The sequence below is a fragment of the Gallinula chloropus genome, assembly GCF_964237585.1.
Source record: "Gallinula chloropus genome assembly, chromosome: 5".
NCBI lineage: Eukaryota > Metazoa > Chordata > Aves > Gruiformes > Rallidae > Gallinula > Gallinula chloropus.
The window spans coordinates 63,542,503-63,570,254 of record NC_140090.1 but is presented as its reverse complement, the minus strand read 5'-3'; the positions used below and the strand labels follow the sequence as shown (position 1 = coordinate 63,570,254).

At 40.3% G+C, this 27,752-nt stretch overlaps 1 protein-coding gene across 1 annotated transcript; it reads left to right on the top strand.

Annotated features, from left to right (window-relative positions):
* Positions 1–131: 131 nt before the first annotated feature.
* Positions 132–27,752, top strand: PANK1 (pantothenate kinase 1; the record flags this gene model as incomplete). The annotated part of the gene is made up of 7 exons (XM_084265497.1): positions 132–387; positions 8,761–9,113; positions 16,796–17,049; positions 19,531–19,707; positions 20,111–20,234; positions 24,907–25,032; positions 25,636–27,752. 7 exons carry the CDS (start codon positions 132–134, stop codon positions 25,693–25,695), a joined length of 1,350 nt encoding a protein of 449 aa, XP_084121623.1. The 3' UTR covers positions 25,696–27,752.

The window sequence follows — 27,752 nt, the reverse complement described above, 5'->3', positions numbered from 1 at the left end:
CAGCGGGGGGAGGGGGGGCGGGCGCCGCATCCCCAGCGCACGGAGCTGCGGGCACGGGCGCCGGTATGAGCGGAGGCTTCGCCGCTCCCAGCCGGAGCTAAGCCGGGAGACAAAAGGGAGAGGCTGCCGCTATGGGGGAGCAGCTCCGCGCTCAGCCCGCTGCCCCGGCAGGGCCGTCGCCGACCGCCGCCTCCTCTTGCTCGCTGCTCGGCGGGCTGCTGCAGAACGGCTTCCACCCCTCCAGCCAGCCGCTGAGCAACAGCGGTTGCGGGGAGGCGCCGCACCCGCTGCTGTTCCGCCCGGAGCTGCCGCCGCTCAGCCACGGCTCCCCGGCCAAAAAATGCAGGCTGCGCCGGAGGATGGACTCGGGACGGCGGCACAGGCCACGTAAGTGATGAGCGCGGCGGGCTCAGCGCGGCAGCCAGCGCCGCCCCAGCTCCGGGTCGGCATCCTGGCCCCCTCTGCGCGGCTGTTCCGCGGCCTGGCGGGCCCCGACATCGGCCCGGTGTCAGACGGCCGCGGGTCCTGCGCCGCCTCCCCTGCAGAGCGCCGCCTGGCCGAGGCTGGCGGCCGCCCGGCTCCCCCGCCGCGGGCGTTGCCCCCGCCGGGTCGGGCGGGGCGAAGGCCCCCGGTGCCGGCCAATGCGGCGGCGGCGCCCGGACACGGCCCCGATGCCGCGTGGGCCGGGCCCGCCCTGCGCCAATGGGGCGGCGGCGGGCGGGGAGCGGCGGCCCGGCACAAACGCGGGCGGGCGGGCGGCGGGAGCTGACTCCGCGCCGTGCATCCCGTCGGGCGGCGCCCAGGGTCTTGCCGGCCTCTGCCGCATCCGGACGCGCCCATGAAGCTCATCGTGCCGAAGCAGCACTGTAAGTACCGCCGGGCGGGGGGCGACCTGGGCGCTGTTGGGAAGGCTCTGCGGTGTTAGTACGTGCTCGGTCCCCAGAGACTGAGCTGAGTGCGGATTATTCTGACTGGGGGGGGGGAGTATACCGCAGACATGATAAGTTTGTGATACGCACTTTATGAACATAGCTGGTGGCGTTTGGGCCTGTTTGGGAGCTGTCGGTGAACCGGCTGCCTGCCCTGTGTTTTGTTTTACGAGTTGCAGGCATCTGTGCTGCTTGTTGTGTGTGGTTTGTTGATTAACAGTCTGTTGTACTTAGTTGTAATAAGTTAGCTAGGATTGAGTCTATGTGGTGTTACTGAATGGTTCCACGGTAAACTCGACAAGTAAAAATAATCCAATGGAGAAGGTGCCTTTTCTTTACGTTCTTCTTCAGATAAGACCAACAAATGTTTGTTTGCTGCTTTGGTACAAAAGCTCAGCTTGCTCTGAAAGAGTGATCAGGAATAGCCAGGGCACAGTGCCCACTGCCGAACTTAAGGATGTTTCCACTCAGTAGGAAGTAGAGTGAATTCAGCTACTCTAGTTTGGGTTTTTTTTTCTTCTTTCTTTTGAAATGAATATTTATACTTTTCTGTAGAAGTACAATGAAATAGTCAGGAGCCTTGAAGAGCGGTAGCTTTCACAAGGCTACTTACTAGTTGGTGCCTTCTCTTACTAGCTATTTAAATGCTTTTGCGAAGCTACACAAGCTACTCTGTCCTCCTTAGAATGTTGTCTGTATTGATTAATCGTGTGGTGCTTACAGTACCTGTAGATATTTAGTTTAGTCTTAGTCTTCTACCAAACTTAAAATACTGGTGACCAAATCATTCTGTGTTACAAGTTGGCATCGCAGTCTTCTTCCAGCTTCACGTTTTCATTCAGGAACAAAAGCTGAAGAAATTGGATCAAGTTACATTTTGATTTGGTGTAACTAAGAAGAGCCAGCACTTGCATGCCAAAGTGATGATAATATTAAAAACTATTTTGAAGCAAAGAATAAGGCTTTTACAGATACATATAATCACTTCAATAAGAAAGAACAAAGAATTTGGAACTTCCCTCCCATCTTGGCAGGAAAAAGAGCACAGGTGAATAACTATTGCCCAGGATGTTTGACAATCCAGTTGTCAGTTGTGGGGTTTTAATGAGATGAGGCTTTAATGAAAACAGCAGGTGAGAGAAGTGCTCGTAGATCTATTTAGTGGGCAATTTCTTTGCTGAATCAGAGGCATGAATGCTTGCTGATCTTACACTTTCTAATTTATACACCTAAATCTTTACAAGAATAAATTTGTAATTTAGTAACGTCTTGCATGAAAATATTTGTCACCAGCTTAAATTTGTTAAATTACCCACACTCCTGGTACTGCATAGCTTTCCACTGTATCCATCTCGAGTGAATACTACACAGTCCCGTTTTACTGGTTTTTATATTTAATCCTGGCTTTTGCAGATGTTTGTTCTGTGCTTAAGGACACATTGCAAAATGAAGTGCTATTGCCACATGGCATGTAAGACTTCAGTATTGATTGTGGGGTTTGCTTTGCGTGGTGAAAAAGATAATGAGATAATTGGCATTTCCTAATGCTTCCAACAAATGAAACCTATCTTTCTTCAATGCTCATTCCTTTATAAGCCTTATAAATTACTTGTTTATTGTTTTTGCTTTCTGCCAAGGTGATGTAGATGTCTGTATTCCCGAGTCCTCTTCCCCTCTGAGAAGGGAAGATTCCCTGTGAAACCAGTGTGCTTTGCTGATTAGTCTGTGGTGAGAGAAGATCTGGGGAGTAACTTACCTTCCCTTTGACTCACCTGCTTCCTCTGCTTAAAAGTTTGTCTTGGGTTTTTTCTGTAGTTGAGCTAGATGAGTTGTCGGGGGTGTTAGGCTCTTGTTGGTTTTCTAGTTCAAATCATTATTGCAGACCCTCTGTGAGACCAAGGTATATGTTACCACAGCATAATGAGTACAGATAAGTACCTGTTATCATGCCTTGTGCTCTGAAGGCTCTGGAGGAGAATAAAATACTGAAACAGCTATTTTCAAAAGCCTGCTGGAGTGTCATGTTGTTCAGTTTAAAGGTGATCTTTGAACAGAAAAAAGAAAGAGAGCCGTGAAATGCCTTCATTGATCCCTGTGAAACAGCATTGTAGCCAAGTAGGGACAAAGTTTTTGACATGACAGTTAACTAGACTGGTGCTTCACAGCATTATTTTACATCAGACTTGGAGTAGGAGCCCAGCTGAGTATGCTAATTCTGTTGCTTTTCTTCAGTTAAGATAAAGCTTTGGGGTCTCTATTCAAACGAGTATCCTACATCTTTCCAAGTTAGCTGGGAATTGCCAGGGGCCCAAGAAGGGCGTTGTGACCATTTAACCATGGCAGTTAGAGTGCATACTAGTTGTAAGCTCTAAATGTTCAAAGCTGTAGCTTCACAGTAAAGAATGCTTTTGGCCAATATTTAGGTTACACCTATGATGTCTGGCTGCAGCATGATTATGCAGTACTACTTAAAACCAGGTGCAAGCTGTGGAAAACCCAGGATTTATTTTTTTTTTGCCTGTGGTGCTGTTAAAAAAGAATGCCAAATGACACAGTGAAAAAGTACAACATTATTGGATATTTAAATTTTGTCCAAGGAATTGGAGTATCCCACAATCTTCTGGACAGGCTGCTTAAAGTTAGTCACCAGTTGTTTTTAACGTAGGTGGGAGTAAGAGTTGCCAAAGGAATAGGACTGGCCATAACAAACTGGAGGAGTTGTTGCATTTTAGTCCAGCATCTGTGAGAACAAGGTAACACACTGCCAACAGGAATGGGGAACTCGGGCAAATCACTTCCATCAGGATTGGTGCCGTCAAATCCAGGAATGAGATTCTCATTAGCTAAGCATTGCTTCTTGTAGCTTTCCAAGTTTGGCTTTTATTTGTTAGGTGGTTTTAATGAATCCTACACTGGCAGGTAAGGACCTAGCCTCCCAGTGCTATCTTCAGAAATCAGTTTGGTAATATGACTACATATGTGTGAACACACCTGATTAGCAAACAGCTCTCTGCTTTTGGCTTTGAAGGGTTTTTGTTTGAGTTGTGGTTTTGTTTTGGTTTTTTTTTTTCTGTTTTGGTTTTGCATGGTGTTTTGTGTTTTAGTGTGTTTTCATTTTCTGGTAAGGTGGTAGGCATTCAGTAAGCCCTTGCTGCTGAAAATTAACTGGAAGGCTTTGCCCTGTATATGTGCATTATTTATTTAGCTTTACTGTGTAAGATTTGGCAAGTCTTACATTATTAATTTTTAAGATACAGATTCTCTTACCGTTCAAAGGAAAACAAATGCTTCCACTTTACAATGTTTTTGTATTGCTCAAAATAACTGTAAAATGTGGAGTATAGAACTGTAAAATACGAAAAAGTAATTGCAGTGAAATTGTAAGCTATTGACAGGTTCTCTTTTAATAGCCTTCAGGAGCTGTGATAATGCTACCCCATCTTGCTAGTGTCTTGGTGTGACTGGTAGGTTTTTTCTGGTCTTATTTTTATGCTCTCCCATCTTCCATCCCAATTAAAACAGGAATTTGTTAGATCATCAAAGCATCAAGCAATGGAAATTAAATGCAATTTAAAATGTAAATGAAGTAATAGGATTTCATAATATGTGTGTCCAGGAAGAAAAGTAGCTGCACATAAGATAGTTCATTGGAGATATTTATGTCAAAGATATCAGAGTATAGATACCACCATTCAAGCCATCGATAAAAAATTAAGCTACTGTACCTGCATTTGAGGAAATACAGGTCTTGGGAGAGCTTTTGGCGAAAGAATAAACTGCTGCAGGGTGGTCATAAAGAAATTCAGGGTCCAGGTTCTAACCAGCAGGATTCAGGCACAATCTAAGAGCTGAAGAGTAAGAAGATTGAGCTAACGTTATGTGGTAGTTGCTTAAACAAGTGAAAAGGATCGATCGTCCACTTCAATGGGAGAAATGGTCATTTTGTGACCTGGGAGTTCCCCTTCATTCTCACTTACCCTGGTCATGTACATGTTGTGATTTCATACTTCCCCTCCACACCCCTCACTCTGTTGTATGCTAACCATAGGATTTTAAAAAAATGTCCACAATTCTGAATGTAATATGCCTTATAGAAGTAGCTTTGCATGTTCATACTCTTCAGATTTGTTTGGAAACTGGGCAAAACGTATCACAAGTTCTCATGAGTGAACCTTTCCCCCAGATAGCATTGCAGTTGGTGTGCATCAGATTACCTAATTATGCAATGCTGTAGATACCTCCTGTTTGCATTGTTGCATGCTTCTGCAGCTGAATTTTAGAGTAATGGAGATTTTTATCTCAAGATAACAAACCTGTCAGTAGTTGGTGCAGTTTAACATACAGAGGATTAATTTTCTTAAGAAGATAAGCAAGGCCTTTTGATTTATGCTAAACTTTTAAGAAGGCATGATTCATCCTGACGCTTTCTGTATCAGTTCTGTGGGACCTAGAGTGAGTTTATAGTGGTAGTGGGTTTTTATGACTTACTGCAGTGTAGCAATACAGTAGAATAGTCTTATTTTCTCCACAATAACAGGTTGCATTGATCCAATAATTATGTTTTATACTGACTTTGCTGAGAAATCTGCTCATAACTCTTATGAGACAATTTTAGTTGAGGTGCATTTCTTACACTGGGAAAGCATTTCTGCAACGTGTCTAGCACATAACACAGTTTTAATAACTTATCAGTGACTGATTTCACTTACTTCTCCTTGCTTTCCTGGCTTTTAATAATTCAAGAAAACAGACATTTATTTAGGTTATCAGTGAGATACTGGACTTATAGTTTAAAACAAAACCCTAAACAACAAAACAAACCCCACATTTCCAACCCCCCCCCAAATTTTTCTTCAGATCCATGCACATTGTATCTACACAAATACTGTTCTTTCTTCATACTCCAGCAGTGAGGGCCCTAATAATTTTGGTGACCCCAGTACTACTCTCTATAGGCACCAGCTAGGGTGGGTTATTTAAAGATACTAAAAAGAGCTGATGGTGCTTCAAGCAGTGCATTTTGTTTTGCAACATATTGATAGCAACACATGAATACATTTATTTTCTTTAAATAATCACTGGAGTACAGAACTGCCTCTACTGACACACCAGTTGCATGGAAATTATTTGAATTTCAGCAAGACTTGTCAGGAAATTAGAGACTTGTTTTTTGTCCTAAGTGGTCACCCAATTAGAATAGTTGTCATCTTTATTGCAAGTGATTCCAACAGATAGCTGGTGTTAGCAGCTGTGAAGCAAAACTTACAGCTTGGCATAGCTGAAATACTGGTTGCTGTGGACTGATCTTGTGCTCTTTATTTGTGCTGAAGAAAACGGCTGCTGTTCTAGGAGCAAAGTTCTTTTCTTTCTGCAGCTCTCCATTTGGCTCACAGCAAAATGAAAGGAGCTTAGATTCAGAGAATAAAAAAAAGTCTCTTGGCATTTCTGCTTGCTTTTTAAATGTAATCATTATGTGTAACTATCCCAGTACAGTCTTGATATAACTTCATAGTTGTTTCCTACAGTACATAATGCTTTAGTTGTGACTCCTCAAAATGTGAAGATATAGAAGTAAATCTCTTGGCAGTCCTTTCTGAATAACTCTCAGCTGTTAGTACTTAACACTTTCGTTGCTGGACTTGTGTTTGGTAGGAGGGTGGAGTGCTTCTTTCCTCTCTAAAGAGTGAATCTACACTATAGCTTTAAAGCAACTGTTGGTGCTGGTAGATGGTAGCAGGTTTTATGCCCTTACTGTAGAATATTGGAAGCTGGGTTACCCTTAGCGGCAGGATGGTTCTATGTGGCACAGTCCAACCACACTGCTTTTAATTTTAAACTTACTACTTGTTTAGTGAAGATACGTCCAAGGAGGAGGGTTAGTGTTCCAGTGAGGCAGGTAATGAAAGTTCTCAATAGCCTGTAGATTTGTGTAAATCACTAATGGGATTGCCATCTTGAGCCCCACTGCACTGTAGTGTTGCACTGTGTGGACCGGGCTACTTTTGCTTTATTACCTTGTACTTCCACCAGTGTTTGATACTCAGGTTCCTGTATGGTAACATATTTTTCCTCTTTAAAATAAAGCCTACTTTAAAAATACTTGTTTAAAATTCTTCCCCTTTCAGGGAGCTTTCATTCACCTGCGTGGAATGTCTCTTCCCAAACCTCAAATATTAAATTTCATTTCAGTGTCTTTGTGTCTTGCAGCTTGTAGGCAATGAAAAAAGAAATTAGACTTTGCAATAGATAGCAATAGGTACTCTTAGAAAAACTGAACTGCAAGCAAGCTGCTTCATGGGAGTTTATGTATGACATCTTCCTTGTCCTTAGGGAAAGAGGGGAGAAACTGGAGATTCAATTATTTGGCATACAGAAATAAAGCAAAATAACTGTTGTACACATCTAACACTTAAGGATTGGTTGGGGGGGGGGGGGAGGGGTGTAAACAACTGTGAAATGTGAAATACATTTTTTAATTATTCAGCCAGACATGAATGATGCTGAGACCTTTGTGGTAGAAAGTAAAAGACTTAAGCTCCTTTCAGACAGAAATTGAGTAACTTAATACTAATCTGTGATTACCTGAGGAGAAACCGTGTGATCAGTATCTCCTGTGCTTATTGAATTCTTTCCCCCAAAGATGTTTATGTTTAGGTTCACAGACAGAAATATCAGTAATGCTTATGGTGTTCATGATCTGGAGTTAATATCAACTCTGAGTTGGAATGCCTTAGTTGGTAGAATCACATTTCTAGTGAGTCTGCCTGATTCTTCCTAAAAGCAGAGAGGTGACTGTGTGACTGCTATTTTAGGAATGGATTTTAGATGTTAGCCACATACTCCTGATTTCTTGAAGAAACATTAGTAGCTGCCTCCTTTTGCAGTACCTGTATATCGATTATCTATTCTCACTTCTTGTTTCTTCATAAAGTTACCTGGCTTGCTATTTAAAATATATATGTGTATATAGCCAAGCAGATCAGGCAGACCAACCTGATTCAGTTACTATCTTCTGTCTGCATGTTTTCCATAGTGACTTTTCTCTTGCTATTAACAGAACAAAGACTTTAGTAAACCTAGGCTGGCTGTGGCAAATATGTGTATGCTGAGAAGAAAATAGTGGCTTTTCTTGTATAGTTGTATAATAGGTTAACTCATACACCAGCAGAGGGAAGAGCCTATGCTCAAAGTAGTAAATACTGAACTTAAACTAGTCCATTCTCTTTCTGCTAAGATATGCAGGTGATGTAGTTCCAATAGAGCTGGTGGTGGGTTGCAGTCTGAAGACTCTTGAGTGTAATGGGAGAGTTATGTATTTCTGCTTCTCACAGAGCCTTGGAACTGTGGAAATTCTGTCTGGTCTTGTAAAGACAGTTGTATATGTTATGCATTGGGAATGTGACTTGAGAAATCTTGTTCTCCTGTTTGGTTGTTTCGTTCTCCTCCCCTCTTAGTCTATTTTAAGAACTGGTGCCAGAAGTCAGGCTGGGTGAAACGCAGTAAATGTGCTCTGTCAAGAGCTGCTGAAGAGTAAAATGTCCTACTAGGAAAAAATACTTTCATTTTATTAAAACCTGCTTCTCCAAAGAAAAGTATTTTGATGTTTTCTTTATTCATTTTCTTAAGTGAGGCTTCATGAAGCCCTAACTTAGAGAGGTATTGAATCCATGTGAACTGGGTGTTCACGTGACCACCAGCATTCAGGGGCGGATGCTGCTACTGTGACTGCACTGAATTGTTGTTCAGTATGTGTTTTATGCCAGATGGTTAAACTGTATATTTATAGTGATTTTTTTTTTTCCCTTTTCCTCCCCACCCCCCTTTTTCTTAGCATTTCCATGGTTCGGAATGGATATTGGTGGAACACTGGTTAAACTAGTCTACTTTGAACCTAAAGACATTACTGCAGAAGAAGAACAGGAAGAGGTGGAAAACCTGAAAAGCATCAGGAAATACTTGACCTCCAATACAGCCTATGGTAAAACTGGCATTCGTGATGTACATCTTGAACTGAAAAATTTGACTATGTGTGGACGCAAAGGAAACCTGCACTTCATCCGCTTTCCCAGCTGTGCCATGCACAGGTTCATACAGATGGGTAGTGAAAAGAACTTCTCCAGTTTGCACACTACGCTCTGTGCCACAGGAGGTGGAGCTTACAAGTTTGAGGAGGACTTCAGAACGGTAGGTGATACAATTTATAAGGGTTCAGTGGGAAGTACTTTGGGAAAACATCACGGGAGTCCTGTTAAAACTTAGAGAGAATATAACTTTTTTTTTTTGGTCCATCCCAACTGGTTAACATTAACAGAATGAATTCATGTTGGTTAATCAGTCAAACTGCTGAAAACATGGAGAAGACAGGGGAGGGTGTTCTACTGAAATATTGCTCTGCAGGTTGCCTTTGGTGAATAGGGATTTTTGATTACAGGTGTGATGATCAGATGCTTCATAATCAGTGAGGGTGTGTTATGATAGCCTAGAAGCCTGAGACTAGGTACTCATTTTACAAACTTGAAATGCATTAGAAAACTGAAAATTAAACTGTACAGGCTGGGGATTAGATTTGTGTTCCCTTCCCCTTGTACTAGCCTTCAAGCGGAATGAAGTCAAGATTCTGGAAGACCAAGAATGGAGCAGGGGGAGAAACAACATATGAAAGCATGTCAGTAGCAGCTAGCATTTGATTTCAGTTCCGGGAGTGTGTCATGAAGAAAGGCAGTTCATGAGGTCTCTGGAACCCAGATCTCCTAGAACTTAAAAATAGCTTCTGCAGGGAGCACCAGTAGCTGAGGTTAATCTGAAAAATTTGGAATGCCAGTGTTTCTGTAAACTCCAGCAATAGTCCTAGCTTCCAAACGAGTGCACTAGTGTACTGCAAAAACTCATTGTGAGCTTTGTTTCTATCTGCCATTAATATGAAATTTACAGTGAGAGACCAATTTCTGTTGTCTTGGTAGCAATACAGTTAATGTAGCACTTGAAGCCATAGTTGAAGTTGGGGCTGTTCTGCTAGCTATTGAACAAAAACATGAGGTCACAAAGCAAATGATTTGTAGCATTTCACGCTGTAGTCCATGTCTCTGCAGCCTTAGTTAACATTCAAAGGTATCTAAAGAAAACCACTATAAAGGTTGGCTGGGGTGTTTTGTAGCATAGAGCAATCAGTGAAGTGCACCAAGTGAGTGCTTTGGATGCCTCCTCTTGCAACTCTTGTGTTCCACACCTTCCTTTATAGCAAGAGTTTCTTGGCTCAGACTGCAATATTCACAGAGTATTACAGCAGCAAAACACTCTCTGCTATATGAATGTTTGCTTGCTTAATCTCTTTCGAAGGGCTGTTTTGGGTACCAGCACTTAAATTGTCACACTTCATTAGCCATTGTTAACAGCAGCTGGCTATCTCTGCGTCCTGCTAACTGTAAATTGACATTGGACAACAGATTCAGGATTGCGTTCTCAAAGCATTGAGATGTCTGTTTCAAATATTTGATCATGCCTCTAATGCACCTGTAGAAGTAGAGAACATGTGCCAAGTCTAATATCCTGCTGTTGCAGGATTCAATATTGTATAATGCCTTTATGGATCAGGCTTCAAATTTTTGTGTTACGTAGAAGCGACGTGGAAAAACTAAAGCATGTTTATGAATGCTGTTGATTTCATAAAAAGATCTGGTTTTAAGTGCTAGGAAACTCGTGAAAGTACAGGCAACATGCTTTTATTCTGGCCCTTTAATATCCTGTGTACATAATTTTCAGTTATTTGTCTTTCATTGTATACTAAATTCTTAGGATTGCTTAGATTTAGGAAAAAAAATCCATCATATTGAAAATGAGCATTTGAATCCCAAAGAAGGAATCTTTCTAAGATCACAGCAGCTTTTTCTCCTTAAAGTAGACAAGCAAACACCTTGTTGTTACTTGCTTGTTCTGGTGTCTGATTCTGAATATCTGAATGAGTTAAGGTTGATCTGGACACCTTAAATGTGTATACATCTTATATGTGTATTATAAAATAAAATTAGGAGGCACCTTCTGCCTCTCTTAAGTCTGTATTTTGTGTGCTGCAGAAAGGCAAATAAAGCTACAAAACTCGGTAGTTTAGCTATGTGACCTCCTTGCATGGGATCCACAGTGCTGGATAGGAGGAAAGATGGAAAAGTCTCCATGGACTGCTTGGTGACTGCTGGCAATGATGATCAGTAGCTGGCAAATCATTTGATTCGTTGAGATCTGAGTGTTTCCCTTAGAATCAGGAAAACCAACTCTATTCATTAAACTAGACCACAGAAATAATTTTACCAACCATGTGGTTGTACTTAATGTTCATTAAAGAGCATCAGTAAGTAATACACTAAAAGGACTGATTCCATCTTAGGGTGGTTGGTTTGGAGGGGCGGGTTTTTATTTATCCCCTATCTGAATGACTGTAGAAATGGCTGGCTGACTTTTCAGGTAACAGTGTGTTAAGGCATGGATGAATCTGTTGACTAATGCTGATAACTGGGGGAAGGAGGGAAGACTATGCACTGTTACTTCTCATATTCTGCAAATGCTTACAGTATTACAGTAGGAGTAAGGAGTACATATATTGCAGTACCTGAGCAAGTTTAAATCTGTTTACATTCTGTGACCCCTCCATGATAGTGCATACACATTACTAGCTTAAAAGTATGCTTTTAATGTAATGAGGCTGTCAATCAGTTTTGTAAAGCAACTCAGTGTAAAGGATATGGGGGGTGAGGGAAGAAAGGACTATTCACACTTTTGCCTAAGTCTTGCTCCATTGCACAGTTCCTGCCAATTGCAGGGGCCCTAAAGTGTAATCCTTGCCTGAACAGACACTTATGGAACCTGACTTGTCTTGATAGAAATTTTATAGATGGCTTCAGTGGAAACAGGGCCTGTGCCAAAAACCTCTTACTTAATAATAGCCATTTGGGGCAGGAGAGGAAGGAAACTTGTTACCAAGACAGACTTAAACTCATGTCTTAACTTTCCCCATGACCTTTAAGGAAAATGCTTTATGAGTAAACTTGGCTGTTGGAGAGTGATTTCTTTGTGCCACTTATCACCTGATTCTAAGGCCTGACTCTGTGGTATGAACCAGGTGACTGACTGACTTCTAAGATAAATACAGCCTATAACAAACTAACTCATTGTCCTGTGTTACAGGATGTATAACTGTGTAACTCTATACTAATGCAGAGACACCCAGAAATGTTGCATCGCACTTGCTTGAGGCAGCTGGACACTGCTGCTTAGGTGCTGGTCTGTAGTGTGTGGGCTGGAGTTGAAAGTAGCATCCAGAGAATAGGTGAAGTAACCATCATACCTTCTGTTACCACTGGAGGGAATAGGGTAAGTCACCCCTGTCAAGAGAGAAGAGATCCTTACAGCTAGCTGGGCGAGGAGCAGACCTTATGCAGAGGATCCCAGACTAGTGCTTTTTTCCATCTTTTATTCTGCCCCAGCAAATGTTGGGCTTGCTTGTTTGCATTAGACTTTGTCTTGTTTGAATGTGAATGGATATTTCCCAACTTCAGTGTGGAAGGAACTGGAGGAAGTACCTCATCTGAACTCATAACAAAGCAGGGATGATGGGAAGACAGTCAAAAATATAAAGGAAGCAAAGTACATTTATATGGAAACAGAGGAGGGGTAATGGGAGGGAGATGAAAGGAAAAGCTAGACTACAAGCTATTAGAAGAAATAAAAATTGGACCAATGCCCAGAAGGAATATATAAGTCAGTCATATAATAAATAAAGCTGTCGTAATTGAGAATTAAAAACTTGAGATGTTATGTTTCAAACAGTTTCTTAAAAAAAAAAATAATTCTGATTTAAAGTCCACAAGCCAGATGAGCTTTCAAGTGCATGTAGGTTAGGACAATTCCTGTGCTCACCAGAGTTCTAACTGAAAATTCAAACTGAGTGAAATCTTTCATGAGCTGGAACTTCATTGAAAAGATGGCTGCACATCAGTGTTGATGCATCAGGCTTTGATCCTGCTGCATATATCATGTCTGTCCTCAGCTCACTGCTATAGGACTGGGCTTTTTTTGTATTTTCTTTGCTGAGGGGGAAATATTTACTTACCCATAAAGAAACAAACGTGACCCAAATCCTTAACTTCCTTGATTCCATTGTTCAAAGCAGTAACAAGTTGGTGCTGTATCTTTTTCCTTTTATACACTCTGGTACCTGAGTGCAGCTAAAAATCAGTTTATGTTTTTGCACATTTAAAAAAAAAAAAAACAAACCCACACACCCAACCAAAACCCACAAAGAAACACTAAGCCTTGAACTTGAACAGACAATACTGTTTTCCAGAACTTCCTACCAAGTGTACAAGAAGATGTGGGCTTTCATTCTCCTTAGAATAAGATCTGTACACAGTAACAAAGGACTTTTTTGTGTATCCTTGAATTATCTCAGTCTCAGGAGTTTGTTGCTAAGGTGTGAAGTGCTCACTATTTCCTTGCTGTTGGCACCCACTTGTAAACGTGGTTAAAGTTGTGAGGCTGTCCTTTTGATGGTCTTGAAGAGGTCCTTGAAGTCCAGAATATTTTGTTTCCTCCCCTGGTGTTTAAATAACAGTCTAAAATAAAGAGGAATTCCTGTAGTCTGGCTATAATGCACAAAAATTGTTTTGTTTTGTTTTTTTTTTAAGAAAAAGTACACATGGTTTCCCTGTAACCATTAGAAATTTTCGCTCTGGCGTCCTGTATGCTACTTTGTTCATCAGTTCTTCCTCTCATAGCACAATTTTCTGATGCAGAACTTTTCTAGAGAGGCCCTGTGCTGAATATAGTTACAGGAGTGCAGGATAAGTTGACCTCTAGGCTGTCTGCCTTCACATTAGGGGTTGTAAAGGTCTAGAAAATATATGCAAATACATTTTGTAAAATACTGTAGGGAGAACATCGAACTAAAATGTGCTTTTCCTCATAGCTCCCAATTTTTGTTTGCATTTTTGCACATAAGCTTTGGTTTCTGTAGGGAGAAGTGGTTTGAACAGCTGAAAGGATAAATAGAAGTAGAGTGTGGTAGGGCAAGTGATGGCACCAGAGAAAAACATTTGCTTACTCGCACATCAGTTACTTTTACGGGCACATATCCTGTGACACAGTTTTTTGACTTCTTGAGTCATTCTGAGCAGAGAAAGGAATATAGCAAAGGCAGTTCTGTATGCAGGGAAAGGGACTGGGAATTGGGACTCTCTCATGGCTTCTTGTGTGAGACTGGGTTGTAACACTTCTTGCAACTGTGCCCTAATTTGTGTTTAGAAACATGAACAGTGGTGGCTCTCAGAGCTGTTTGGAGCCTCAGAGGTCTGGTGGCTGCCGAGCTCGCAGCTCTGAATGAAGGCGGATCAGCGTGGAATACTGATGCCAGTCGTCTTTTGAAAATGAAAATCAGACTTCTGCAACAATGTAGGAAAACAGTTTTTCAGTCTGGATAACATACATGAAAGAAAGCAGTAATACAGATTTTCTGCTTGCAGTATATCAGCACAGAACTATAAAAAGCAGAGCATGTTCTAGTATGTTTTTTGTGCATGGAGGGCTGGACCTAATAAAACAACTACGGTTAGTACTTGAAAAAGAACCTTTGATTAGTTTCTGTTGTTCTGTCCTTAGAAAATTGTTGGGCTGACCGGAGTGTTTGTAGAAACAAGGATTTTGTCTTTGTGAGTGCACCAATGGCAGAAGTGTTTTGGGGGCTCATGTCTCTCACTGATGCTTACTTATTCATAAAAGTTTAAGGTGGACAAGGCAGACGCAGCTTGTGACTGGGTATTTGGCTTGTGGAAGAATAGAGGTTTTGACAGTAGGGGCCATAGATCTGGTAATGACCTGTCTTTTTACAGCAGGCTTCTGGTTGTAGCATGCTTGTTTGTGTGTGCTGTGTCTCTGTTAGATTGTGTCTGGTCATGCTGCATCTAGTGTTAAATTGAGACTGTGCAGTGCACAACCTAGAGGAAGATCATGGTTAATGTAGAATCTTTCCTTACTTTGACTAGCTATGTGCAAAGTTAGTTGAGTTTTAACAAAACAAATCATCTCACCAGAGATGACTTAGTGGGCTCCATACAGAGTGCATGAAGCATTTATTATGTTAATGTTGTATACATCTCTTGGAGCTTTTTCTCTGCCTAATAGGAAGAAAATCCAAGATACTTGCAAAGTAGCCTGAAGATTTTTCTAAAATTTTTTTTAAAAAAACGTTTTTCCCAATTTGTGTTCTTTTTTTCATTTGCTGGCTAAATGGTTCAGGTCTTATGCTTCATTTCTATAACTAATATATAACTAGTAGCCATGTGATAACCAAGAAAAAAATAAATGTTGCAAAAGTTACAGGAGGAAATACTGATAGGAGAAGAAATGACCCCCACCTTTCTCTTGTCTTATGACTAACTGCATCTATGTTGGGGTCTTTTGAGGCTGTTAGTTGGTGGATTTTGGTCTTACTACTTTTCTGTGGTTCCAGGATTTGAAGACTATCAAGTATAACAGAAGAGCAGACCCAAAGAGTAGAATGGCTTACAGTTAAGGCAAGTTAGTTATTACAAGTAAAGAAAAAGACCTATGGGAAGAGATTTAAATAACTCAAAAGAATGTAACCTACTGGCCATGACCGTTACACTTCCACAGAAATATCTTTCCTTTAATAGTGGAAGCTATATTAAGTCACTATAAAAAAAAATAGGAGTTAGCCTCATAAATCTTCTCCATGAGAGCTTATGAAAACATCCTACAATATGCAAATGTTTGAGAACCAGCTCTGTGCTGTACAACTCCCTTTTGTTCCTAATAACCTGCTGCTATTTCTCTTAGAAAGCTGAGTTAGGTAAGACCTACTTTGCTGGTGTGAGGATACAAATGACCTCAGGGCAACTTTACTATGTTTTCTCCCTCTCCTCTCCCTAAGGCAAGACTAAGCTCAATGTCATCTGTAAAGGAGACTTCCTACAGATTGTCACAGATCCTATTTCAAGAAAGGGATGTGATTTCTGATTCTAGTTAACAGAATGATACAACAAGTAGATGTGTCTGTTTTAAATACAGGCATGGGTGACTTGGAAGATCTCAGAGGGAATGTCCTTTTTAAGATCTTACTGGTTTTCTACCTTCTGTTGCAGTTTCTTTGGGTTTTTTTTAACGTTTTCTTGGGGCCATAGGCATAGGTTTCTTTTTTTTAATATTGTTGTTCACCAAACATTGGGAATACCCTGTGTTTCATGAGGCACTTTAAAGAGTTTATTGTAATTTAAACAAACAGTGCTCTCAGATTACTAGCGACATATACTTCAAAAATTGCGTAATCCACTGCATACTTAATGCATATTAACATAAGTACATGTACTTTGGAAGTCTTTAATGATCTTGTTCTTTAATTGGCGTTTTTGATCTTGACACTTCTATTAAAAATGTCATTAAATTGCTGGGAAAATGTAGTTAGATGATCAGTTAAAGCATTTTGCATCCTGAGGACTGCTGCTGTGTAGGCATGTGTCAGATAACATCCAAAAGCTTCACAATGCAGGTGCTTTTGGGATGAGAATGAAGGGAAACAAATTTATTACTTCAGAATACTTAGGGTGGGAAAGGTTTCCTTCTTGCAGAGTGGGGAATATCTCAAAGACAACTAAATGACATTACTGTGCAGCACATCATTGTTTGGGGAGGTACCATTGTCAGGCCAATAGCAAACTACTTTGCACTTCATGCTTAGATCTTTAAGTAGCATAATATGTTGCTATTAAAGTGATCAAAGTGTTTCAGCAGAGGCTTTTGCCCTTCTGAGTGTTGCATTACATAAGGAAATGTTTGTTTATTAATTTCTTCTTGTTCTTTTCCAGATAGCTGATCTACAGCTCCATAAACTGGATGAATTGGACTGTTTGATCCAGGGCCTCCTTTATGTTGATTCTGTTGGTTTCAATGGCCAGCCAGAGTGCTATTATTTTGAAAATCCCACAGATCCCGAACAGTGCCAGAAAAAGCCTTACTGCCTTGATAATCCATATCCTATGCTGCTGGTTAACATAGGCTCAGGGGTCAGCATCCTCGCTGTGTATTCAAAGGACAACTATAAGAGAGTCACAGGATCCAGGTAAACTGAAGTCTTTGTTCTTTTAATTTGGTTTTCTTTATGCGGAGGAACTTTTTCACAGAAAGCATGACAGAGCCCTGGGACAGGCTGTCCAAGGGGGTTATGGAGTCTCCTTCTCTGGACATGAATTCAAGACTCATCTGGACGCCTATCTGTGCAGTATGTCCTGGGGAACCTGCTTTGGCAGGGGGTTGGACCCTATGATCTTTCAAGGTCCCTTCCAATCCCTAGAATTCTGTGGTTCTGTGTGATTCTCCTTAATAATTGAAAAGGTAAGAGAGTGAGACTAGTAAGTACAGCCCCAAATTGTGCTTTTCTTCCCATTTTTTTTAAAAGCCCACCAATAGCAAGGCTGCAAGTATCCTAGGGTCCCTTCAGAGGGATGGGTCTACGGCAGAAAATCGTTGTTTCGTTCAATTTTAGAGCTGCCATGTTCTCCTGTTGATGTTCCTACCTATTTCCTATCTCTTGTTGTAAATTACCAAAATAAAGCCATCTCAGTAAATGAATCTTTTTATCCACTGCTTTGATCACCCAGAACAGCCAGAGCAGTGAAACATCTGGGCTAAACAAAAACTTCTGGCTTAGTAGTTAGGATGCATCCAGGATATTGGAAGACTTTGTACAATTACCTGCTACTAAGGGATTTTGTCAAAAGAATCTTGCTAGACCTTGTTTCTTTACTTATTGTGCTAGTCTTTGAGCTGTGCTGGTAAAATGAGGAATGCCAGCATGTAAAGCGTGGAATCTGATTGTCTGTATTCTTACTTTGCCCTCACTATGGTTTCAGCCTGGGTCAGCAAGTGCCCTCCAAAATGATTTGTAGGGTACAGCTGAGGTGAAATTGTCCCTGGCCTGTGTTCAATAAAGGACTTAGATAGGACTGCTCTGTTTAGGATTTCAAGAGTTCAGTAGTGTGGATGCAGAATTTTTTCTCAAGCCCAAAAAGCAGCCTCTGAGGCATGTTTAGGTTTACTCTATGGATGTGGCAACAGTGTGTGCTTACAGGGGGCAAAAACTTCAGTTACAAATGTGTTCATCCAGACTAGTAGTAAGAACACTAATAAACCTATTCTGTTATTTCCTCATATACAGATACTAAATTGCTATACTTAACTGATCTTTAAGATTAAAACCAAACAAACCAAGCAGCGAAATAGAAGCTTTTAAAAAAAAAAAAAACCCTTCCAAAACAATGACAAAGATTTAGGGATTTGCTGTAGTCCTTCCCAAAGCTGCATTCTGTTTTTCTGTGCATAGTACACATTAATGGTTTTTCCTGTATCATGCACGTGACTGCATGTCTGTCCTGTTGCTTTATCTTTGCCACAGTGAATGCTACGAGCCATTTTTTCTGTATACAGTACAGGTGAACACAAGTTGAATGGAAGAGGTATTTGTTTTCTTGCAATTCAGGTGGTTTTTCAAGCATAGTCCTTTGGATATCTGCAAATCTACTTGTGGTATTTTTAACTACAAAAGGAAAAACATGACTGCAGTGGGTGGCTGACTTGTTATAGGTGACAAAGTCAATACTGTCTTGTGGCCGGAGTGCAGAGCTTCCTGCTGTTCAGATACTAAATATATTCCAGTGCTACTAGATGTGTTCTGGAAAGCTTGCCTAATAATCCAAGAGCACTGACTAAACGGTGTTCCTATCTGACCTCCTGTGCTTTTTTGAGATGTGCCAAGTGTGGTGTCTCACTGATCCTCTCATTTACAGTGGCTCCAGTTAGTGTGACTGTACTCAGTACAAATAAGCTAACTTTCTCAAGGGTTAAGAAAGAATAAGGAAGGATGTAGAGGTTAGGAAGCTGAAGAGACTGAAGAGTCCCAAGTAGAATTTTAGTGAATGAAATAGCAACCTGTTGTGTGTAGTCAAATACTCATGGCCAAATTTATGTAGTCAGTAAATATACTTGAGTGCCTGAAAGATATTGAAGTGACTGCTCCTTGCTCAGTGTTCTTTGGAGGGCTGAAACAATCAGGACTGATGTTAACTTTGCTTTGAACAGGAACCAACTAGATGGCTTCCTGCCACTGGCTAGGGGCACAAGATCTGATTTGGCTGTCTGCCCCTGCATAGATGTTTAGCTTTGATCGCTGTTTATTCTTTCATCTCTGACTTAAGTGATCTCATGGCTAATTATTCTTGCTCAAGGAAAACTTGCTGGGGTGCTACAAATAACAAACCAATGACTGTAGAGTTGGATTGAACCTTGCTCCTGGCTAACCCTTTATTTAGTGTCTCTTCTTGTATTTAAATATTAAAGATTTAAGAGTAGTTCTGTTACAAGCACAGTGAATGATACTTGTGTTAAACAGAAACTCAGTTTAGGCATCTACTGTCACCTCTCTGAGGGAGGAGTTCCAAGACACAGTTGGTCGCTATGTAGACCGACCACACTGCAGATGGGAGTTTGAAGACCTGTGGTAAAAGCTACTTCTAGCTGCTGTTCTGAAGGAACTGTGCTTTTCTAGTCTTGGAGGAGGAACGTTCCTGGGCCTGTGCTGCCTGCTGACTGGCTGTGAGACATTTGAAGAAGCACTAGAAATGGCGGCGAAAGGAGACAGCACCAATGTGGATAAGCTGGTGAAAGATATTTATGGAGGAGACTATGAGCGGTTTGGTCTTCAAGGGTCTGCTGTAGCCTCAAGGTATGTGTTAACTGAGCTGTTTTTAAGGAGTTCCATGGGAAACTTAGGGGGCATGCAGAACTGAGTGCGTAATCCCTGGACTATGCACGATGTCCCTGTGGAAATGTCACTCTGAATGTATCATGTGGTTTGTCCGTGGATCTCTCACCTACTTCTTGCTCTGTTTTTTTTATACATACGTAAGCAGTGTTTGATGTAGTTTGCTTCTGTTTAAACTACAGTTGTTTTAGATGTGCCTTTGCTCATTGTTCTGCTTTTCCAATGAGATCCTTTTTCACATTCCAAATCTGTCTCAAATCAATAGATAACAAATCCAAGCAAAGCTTACTAAATAATACAATTTCTAAGGGCTTTTAGCACTCTTAAATAACTTACATTAAAAGGAATAATCTTCCTCACACAGCTTTGGTCATATGATGAGTAAAGAAAAGAGAGATTCCATCAGTAAAGAGGACTTGGCCAGAGCTACTTTGGTCACCATCACCAACAACATAGGTTCTATTGCTCGCATGTGTGCATTGAATGAGGTAAGATAGCATATTTACTATGAGCTTAAAACCTTTAGAAAAACAACATAGTGGAATTATCAGAATAGAAAAATACAAACTGGTGTAGTAGGTGTGTACCTGGTCTAGGTAAATGCACATGTATTTAATGTGGTGTTGTAACTCCTGTGATATGTTATGTGTATGCTTTGATGCAAGTGTGAGGTACTCTGAGCTTCAAAGGCAAGGAAGAGAGGAGAAAAGTTAACTGCACAGATCTACTTCAACTGTTGATGCCTAGAGCTGTTAAGTTTCTTGCAAGCTGTAATACATAGCTATTAACGCCTTTGTAATCCAAACTAATGCTCTCTATTACCTTGTCATTATTAACAGGTCTTACTATACTATGACAAATTATTTTTTAAAAAAACATTGTGCTTGGGTCTGTTTTGGTAGATACCCATTATGTTGGATCAGAGAGAAGAAAAATATAGTTGATTATCCTGCCTCAAACTCATATCAGATGCCTGTTGTATTCTTTTCTTTAGGCATGGTAGCTATGGATGGATTTTTCCATTTATTCACCTTCCAGCAGTTTAAAAACAAACCAACCCCCAAATATTTAGGCACTTGTTTTGAGCTGAAAATTGCATCCTTTACTGTTATATGGTAACTAATCTCTTTTATCTGCTCTCAATGAATGTATCTAGGTTTTTTAATACATAGATGTTTTTAGCTCCACAGCATTCTGTGGTTAGAAGGAACTGCTGCTTTTTTAAATCAAAAACAAACCCACACAACCCCCCAAAAAAACACAACAAAACACAACCACGAAGCTTGTCAGATTGCCATCTGATTACTTTATAGGGTCCTATCTAGCTTTTTGCTTTAAGAAATAGCAAAAGATTCATCACCAGTGCTTTTGGTGGTTTTTGGTTTTTAATAAACCTTTAGTCTATCTCCCTCCTGGTCTTTCCAAGACAGAACATCCTAATAGTTAGTCTCTAATCCCATGTAAGATGCTCTGTGTCTATTCCACTGTTCGTTGTTATCTTTTTAATCTTCCTAGGGTTCTGACTTTGATCAGATCTTCATGCAGTATTCAGAGTGTGGTTGCACGATGAATTTAAGTGGTGACATATTGAGGAGTGTTGTGTTCTGAGTTCCTTTACTAACTTGTTAGTTAGTAAAGGACTTCATATTTTTAAGAAGCCATCTGCAGTCCCTCTACAGTCTTTTTTGAGTGGTAGCTAACTGGGAGCTATCACTGTGCTGGAGTACAATCTGTCTCTCTGAGACAAGTCTGTGTCTGTCTCTCCATTCCATTTGTGTAATTTATTTTTTAAACTTAAATTAATCTGTCATTCCTCAGTCACTGGGTATGTCTTTTCAGCGCTGCTATGCTTTTCTTTTTTTATACTGACTCCCCTGAATAACTTTGTTTGCAAATGAATGTTTATTGCTAATATCACTCTCTAGAGTGCTTCTAAAATTTGTTTAACAGTACAGGTCTTGGCGTATGGCTCTATTGAATACCACTGAGATGCCTCCTTTCATCATGAAAAGTGGCTGTAGACTTTTTTGGGGGTTTTTAGCAATTTGACTCTTCCAGTCAGGATGATTCCCTCTCAGTGTTCTCTTTGCTTTCAGCTTCTTTACAGTGTTGCCTTGTGGCATGAAGTTCAAGCAGCATTGTACAGGGCTATCAAAGCATGGAGAGTTGCAGCAGGGAACCACATGTGATGCATTCAGAGAGGGAAATAGGCTACTAATGAAACTAGTGCTTCTGAGGCATGGTGGAAAAGTTCCTAACATCTTTATTTTGTGAGCGGGCTTAAAAGCTGGACGTGATCCATAGAATTTTGTGAGGAATATGGATTGATGTGTAAAGTATTCTTCATTTCACAGGCATTGTCAAAGTAGAATTTCTCCAACACTTGAAATAAATAATTTTGTAGCTTTAGAGAATGAAAGCTCCATTTAGTAGCCTTACAAATTATTTTAAACAAAAATCCAACATGATATATCATTGCAAGTAACCTAATCTCCAGATAGCTTGCTTTGAGGTGGAGGAAGTAATGCTATCATTCTGCTAAATCTAGATGCCTAAATTGCTTTAGTGGGAGACATAGCTCTGACTCACCTAGCTTGATGAATGAAATGCCCAAATGACAGCTTAAAAGCCACTTGAATATGATATATTGTTTTGTGGAGTTTATATTGGATTAGGATTATGGTGAATTTCACTTTTACATTATTGGGGAAAAAAAAAATCACCCATCAATTTATGCCCTGGGCTATGAGTTTTGATAGGTTGGTTGCTCTTTTGTTGATGTGTTTGGTTTGGTGTCCCCCCACAATGATTGCAGCTTTAATATTGTGTTGAAAATGACTTGCATATGTGTGAGGGGGAAAAAAGGAGGCTGGGGAGTAAGTAAAATATGCTGTCTGTAGAAGTTCAAAGCGAAGTTTGCTTGCACAAAGTTGGCAGTGGGGTAGAAAAATTCCATCGTCTGGAACCATTTGGCTACACATGATGTGAAAAGAGTTTGTGCTAGGCACAGCAGAAGTGCATAAAGGAAACCAGTCTTCCTTATTTATACTTTTCTTACGTGGAAAACCTGTAAATTGCATCTGCTCAAGGCTTCTTGCAAAAAGATGTACAGGGGTTTTTTATTGGACTTTTTGATATAGATTCCTCTATTCAAATCTGTTGGCAAATGTGTATATACTACACTGAAGTAACGCTGTAGCTTTCTACGCCAGGATATTTGAACAATTTAGCAAGATCCCACAAAGTGAAGGAATGCATGTCTCTTCCAGGATGTTGTAATTTGGTTAACTTAAGGATTTCATCACTGTCCCTTCATCAGGTTAAGGCTTGTCTCTTTCAGCTTGGAATATTTCAGCAGTCAACAATTTAAAGTAAATGGGCAAGACTCCCTTAAGAAATGAAAGTAGCACTTCTCCATTTTCAGACTCCTGAAAAATGCTAAAACTGCCCTTAGTTCAGTTCAAAAATGTAGGAAACTTTACATCTTCAGCATATTTTTTAACCTTCACAAGGTTAAAGGAATGCTGGAAAACAAAGTTGATATAAAATGTGCGTGTTGGTATCCGCTCGGCTATTCCAGTATGTACAATTAGTATTCTTGGATTTTAAAATTTCAATGATTTCTATACTGTGCTAAGTACTGCTTACTTGAATTTCTGATAACAGTAGCTTTGTGTGTATAATCAGCAAAAAAAAAATGAAATTGAAATGTAGATTCTAATCAATTTGATATTGCATTACAGGAAATTAATTAGTTACATGTTTGTCCCTCCTTTGTCAGAAGCTACTTCAGAGCCAGAACTGCCTTGTCAGAGGATGCAAAGTGTTCTTGGCTGTGTTTCACAGTGGCCTTCTGAAATTTGAGACGTTCTTATTTTCAGCCATATAGGTTCCTAGGAATGAGTCTGAATGCATGCTGATGTGACTGCAGAGTCGCTGGGGATAGATGACTAAACCTGAATTATTTAAATAAAGTTTGTGTTGTGTTTTGGTTTGAGGACAATGAGACATGTATCTCAGTCATTGGAAACTGGGTAAATCAATTGTTGCCTCTGGGTATCAGCATTCTCCAATACTGAGTATTTGAGCGAGGAGGTTCTCTGTGGTATGTCACATGCACAGTACTGGACATGACAAATCTGCAGTCTGTAGTAAGGTAATTGCTGCAGGACCAAATGTGGGCTTTACGAAGCTGTGTGAATGCAACAGTTGGTAATTCTAGCCTCTGTGCCGGTTGTTGCTGGTAGTTTTCAGCAGATAAGTCTTGAAGATAAGTTTTTTTTTAAAGTTCCTTCCAGACTCCAGTAAAAACTTGTGTCTCCAGGATTTGGCCTTCTGCCAGATCTTCTAGTGCATGGTGAACATTGTATGGTCTACCAATGGAAAATGCAAGTGCATTTTTGTGTGTAACAGGCACAGCTAGGCTTGGTAAGACAGTTACAGATGTTGTTTAAGCACCAGAAATGTTGCTGATGTGCACCAGTACACATAAGAGTAAGGTTAGTGTGTGGCTTTCTCACACATAGTGCTGATTGTTCAAAACTCTTAAGCTTCTGTATGAAAACAGAGTTCAAGTGAGATTGGGAACAAAGGAGTGTGGTGCAATGTCAAGTATCATGTTGGCCACGTTTCACTTCCCTTTTGAAAATCAAACCACAGTCCAGATAATGAAAGATATTTCTTCCTACCTGTAAGTAATCCTTTTCAGGCACCCTTCAGAGCTTCTCCATCTGGATTGAGTAATCATAGTGATGTCTGGGAAGTTGCCCCGTTTAACAAGTGGGGAAAAAGATGTCTTCAGTGCAACCACATCATACACAACTTAGAAACAAGCAACACACACACGCACACACACACCCCCAAACCAATAAAACACTCATAATCCAGTTCGTGTGGGGAAGGTCCTGAGCTTTCAATCAAATATTCACCATCTGTGATATCAGCCTCTTGCTCTCCTTTGGAATAGAACTTTTTGTCTTTGCAACATCTTGACTTAGTGGTCAGTAGCTATAGTTATTTTTTTTGACTTTGTAGTCTGCAGAATTTGAATGTAACCCAAAATTACCGTCTAACTTCATAGTGGAGGCAGAAATACATGTTGAATGAGACAACTGATATAGCTGAATATAATTTTTGCTGGTCTGCTTTTCAATTTTACAGAACATCGACAAGGTGGTATTTGTTGGCAACTTTCTCAGAATTAATATGATTTCTATGAAGGTGCTGGCATATGCTATGGATTATTGGTCCAAGGGACAGCTGAAAGCTTTGTTTTTAGAACATGAGGTAAGGAAATGCATGTTGAACTTCTGTGTATTTGAAAGTGCAAAAATCTTGTGGGTCTTGACTTGAAGTTAAAAGGGAGAGTTCCAGTGCTGTTGATTTGAAGTGAATGCACAAGTAAACTCTGCATAAATATAATTAAAGTACAAATTCATTTGAAAACACCCCTTGTTAACACCCTGCTAATCTTGTGGTGTCTATTGCTAGACATTTCATGTCTCTTAATTTTGCTTTCTGACCCCAGTACCAACAGTGCTGACTTGTGTGGTCTGGTATATGAACCTCAACTAGAATTAACATCATTTTGAAGTGACACAGACAGGTGTGTTTATAATGGAAACTGCCCTGCCTCAATACAGCATCGTTCTAGTGCTTCTGTAACTTCTCCTTTTGGCGATTTTGCAGAACTGTGTAAGACTTCTGCCAGTCTAAGACCTTTTGTTGGACCTAAGGGACATCATATTAAATCGTAATTCAGATACAGCAAATGCAGGGCTGGCCTTATACAAAAGGTCTTTTAACTGCTTTAATGGAACTGAAGACTCTCATGCTTATTTCTAATTTTGGAGTTTGATTGGTTTTGATTTACTTTTTTCCTTGTTCAAGGGTTATTTTGGAGCTGTTGGGGCTCTTATAGAATTGCTTAAAATGACAGATGATCAGTGAGAAAGCTGTCTGAAGAGATTCCTACTGCAGATGCTGCTGGATGAGAGTGAAAACCACTACATGGATGGAAATGAAGCCATTATGGTAGTTCTACCTGCTGGATTTGTAAATAACTTAAAATCCTTTTAACTGATCTTTAACTTCTGGGTTTTGAGCTTATACTTCAGAATTCATACTGGGAATAACAAGATTTTTTTTTCTGTACACTGTATTTTTTAGGGGGAAAAATGTGCAAAGTGGCCAAACATACAGATTTTATGGATTTATTCTAAAGAGTGGATACTATTTCATGTAGTACCTGTGATATGAGGCATCTGCTTTTCTTCTGGGGTTTACTGATTAGCGTGGTAATTTAACTTCATTTAGTAATCACTCTAGGAGATTTTTTTATCTTATTTTCATGACGTTTCATGATTTGTTCTTGGTTTCAAATGAAACTACAAAGCTGATGCATTTTACTGTGAAAACTCGTCATTGATTTTTTTTTTTTTGCCTTCCTTTCCTCGTTAGATGAGACACTTTTATTTAACACATTGCCTTGCCTCCTGAAAAAATACATTTACAAGCTTTCTGTGACTATGTGGGTTTCTTGGCAAGGCTACAGGAACTTGCTGGGGGCAGGGGGTTTAAGATTGTAATTTTTCAATAGTAATGACTTGCAACAGGGACAGACTGCTAACTGGTTTTGCAGGACTAATTCTCCTCTATATTAATTTTTAATGAGATGTGAGCTAAAATTTTAACTATTGGCTTGAGACTAAAATGCAATCCTGTTTTTGTTAAAAAGCTCTAATTTATATCAAGAGTTCTGCAGATGTGATTTATATGGTACATACTTGTTAGGTGACAAAGGGAAGAGATTGTTTTAAGTTCTTTGAAGACTTTTTATTGTCTGTAATTTTTAACTTTATCGTAATCGAAAACAATGGGTAACTGCATTATTCAAAGCCTAGTTTCTAAAATTTAGAAAAATACTGAATTATAAAAAAAAGAGTGGTTTTAAGCTAATTTATCTTTTCCTCCCAGTCACTAAGATTTGAGTGTTTATTTCAATACTGTATAGTCTACCTTTTTTTTTTCATGGGAGTTGGAAGGAACCTCAAGAGATTATCGGGGTCCAACCCCCCTGCCAAAGCAGCTCCCTGGCTCATATTGCACAGATAGGTGTCCAAACAGGTCCTGAATATCTCCAGAGAAGGAGACTCCACCACCTCCCTGGGCAGCCTGTCCCAGGGCTCTGTCACCCTCACTGTGAAAAAGTTTTTCTGCATGTTGGTGTGGAACTTCCTGTGCTCCAACTTGCAGCCATTGCCCCTTGTCCTGTCTCCACAGACACTGAAAAGGGGCTGGCTAATTCCCCTGGCATCCCCTGCTTCAGATAATTATAAACATTAATACGGTCCCCCATTAGTCTTCTTTTCTCAAGTCCCAGCTCACTCAGCCTTTGCTCATAGGGGAGATGCTCCAGGCCCTTAATCATCTTCATAGCCCTTCTCTGGACTCTCTCCAGGAGATCCCTGTCCTTTTTATACCAGGGAGCCCAGAACTGGACACAATACTCCAGGTGGAGCCTGACCAGGGCAGAGTAGAGGCGGAGGATCACCTCCTTTGACCTGCTGGCCACACTCCTCCTGATGCACCCCAGGATCCCATTGGCTCTCTTAGCCACCAGGGCACACTGCTGGCTCATAGGCAACCTGATTTTTGATTTGTGGAACTCTCTAGATTTTTTCCAATTGAATTGAGACCCCTTTGAAATCTATGTACTTAGACTGATGTGTAGCATGTATAATAATTGCTTTTTGTAGACACAAACCAGAGGCTGAAAACCAGCCCATAATTTATTTTGTCTTGCAAAACTGTGATACCACATAATGTAAAGGGCTCATCAGAAGGACAGTATAAAATTCAGACACATGTATTATCCAGTATATTTTTGGAAGGGGTTTATTTCACTTTTTAAGTCATTGATTTCTGTATGTCCCAAATGTTGAAATAACATTAACTGAAGTGTTAACTTGTCTGATGGAAATAAAGACCACTACTGTTTTGACGGG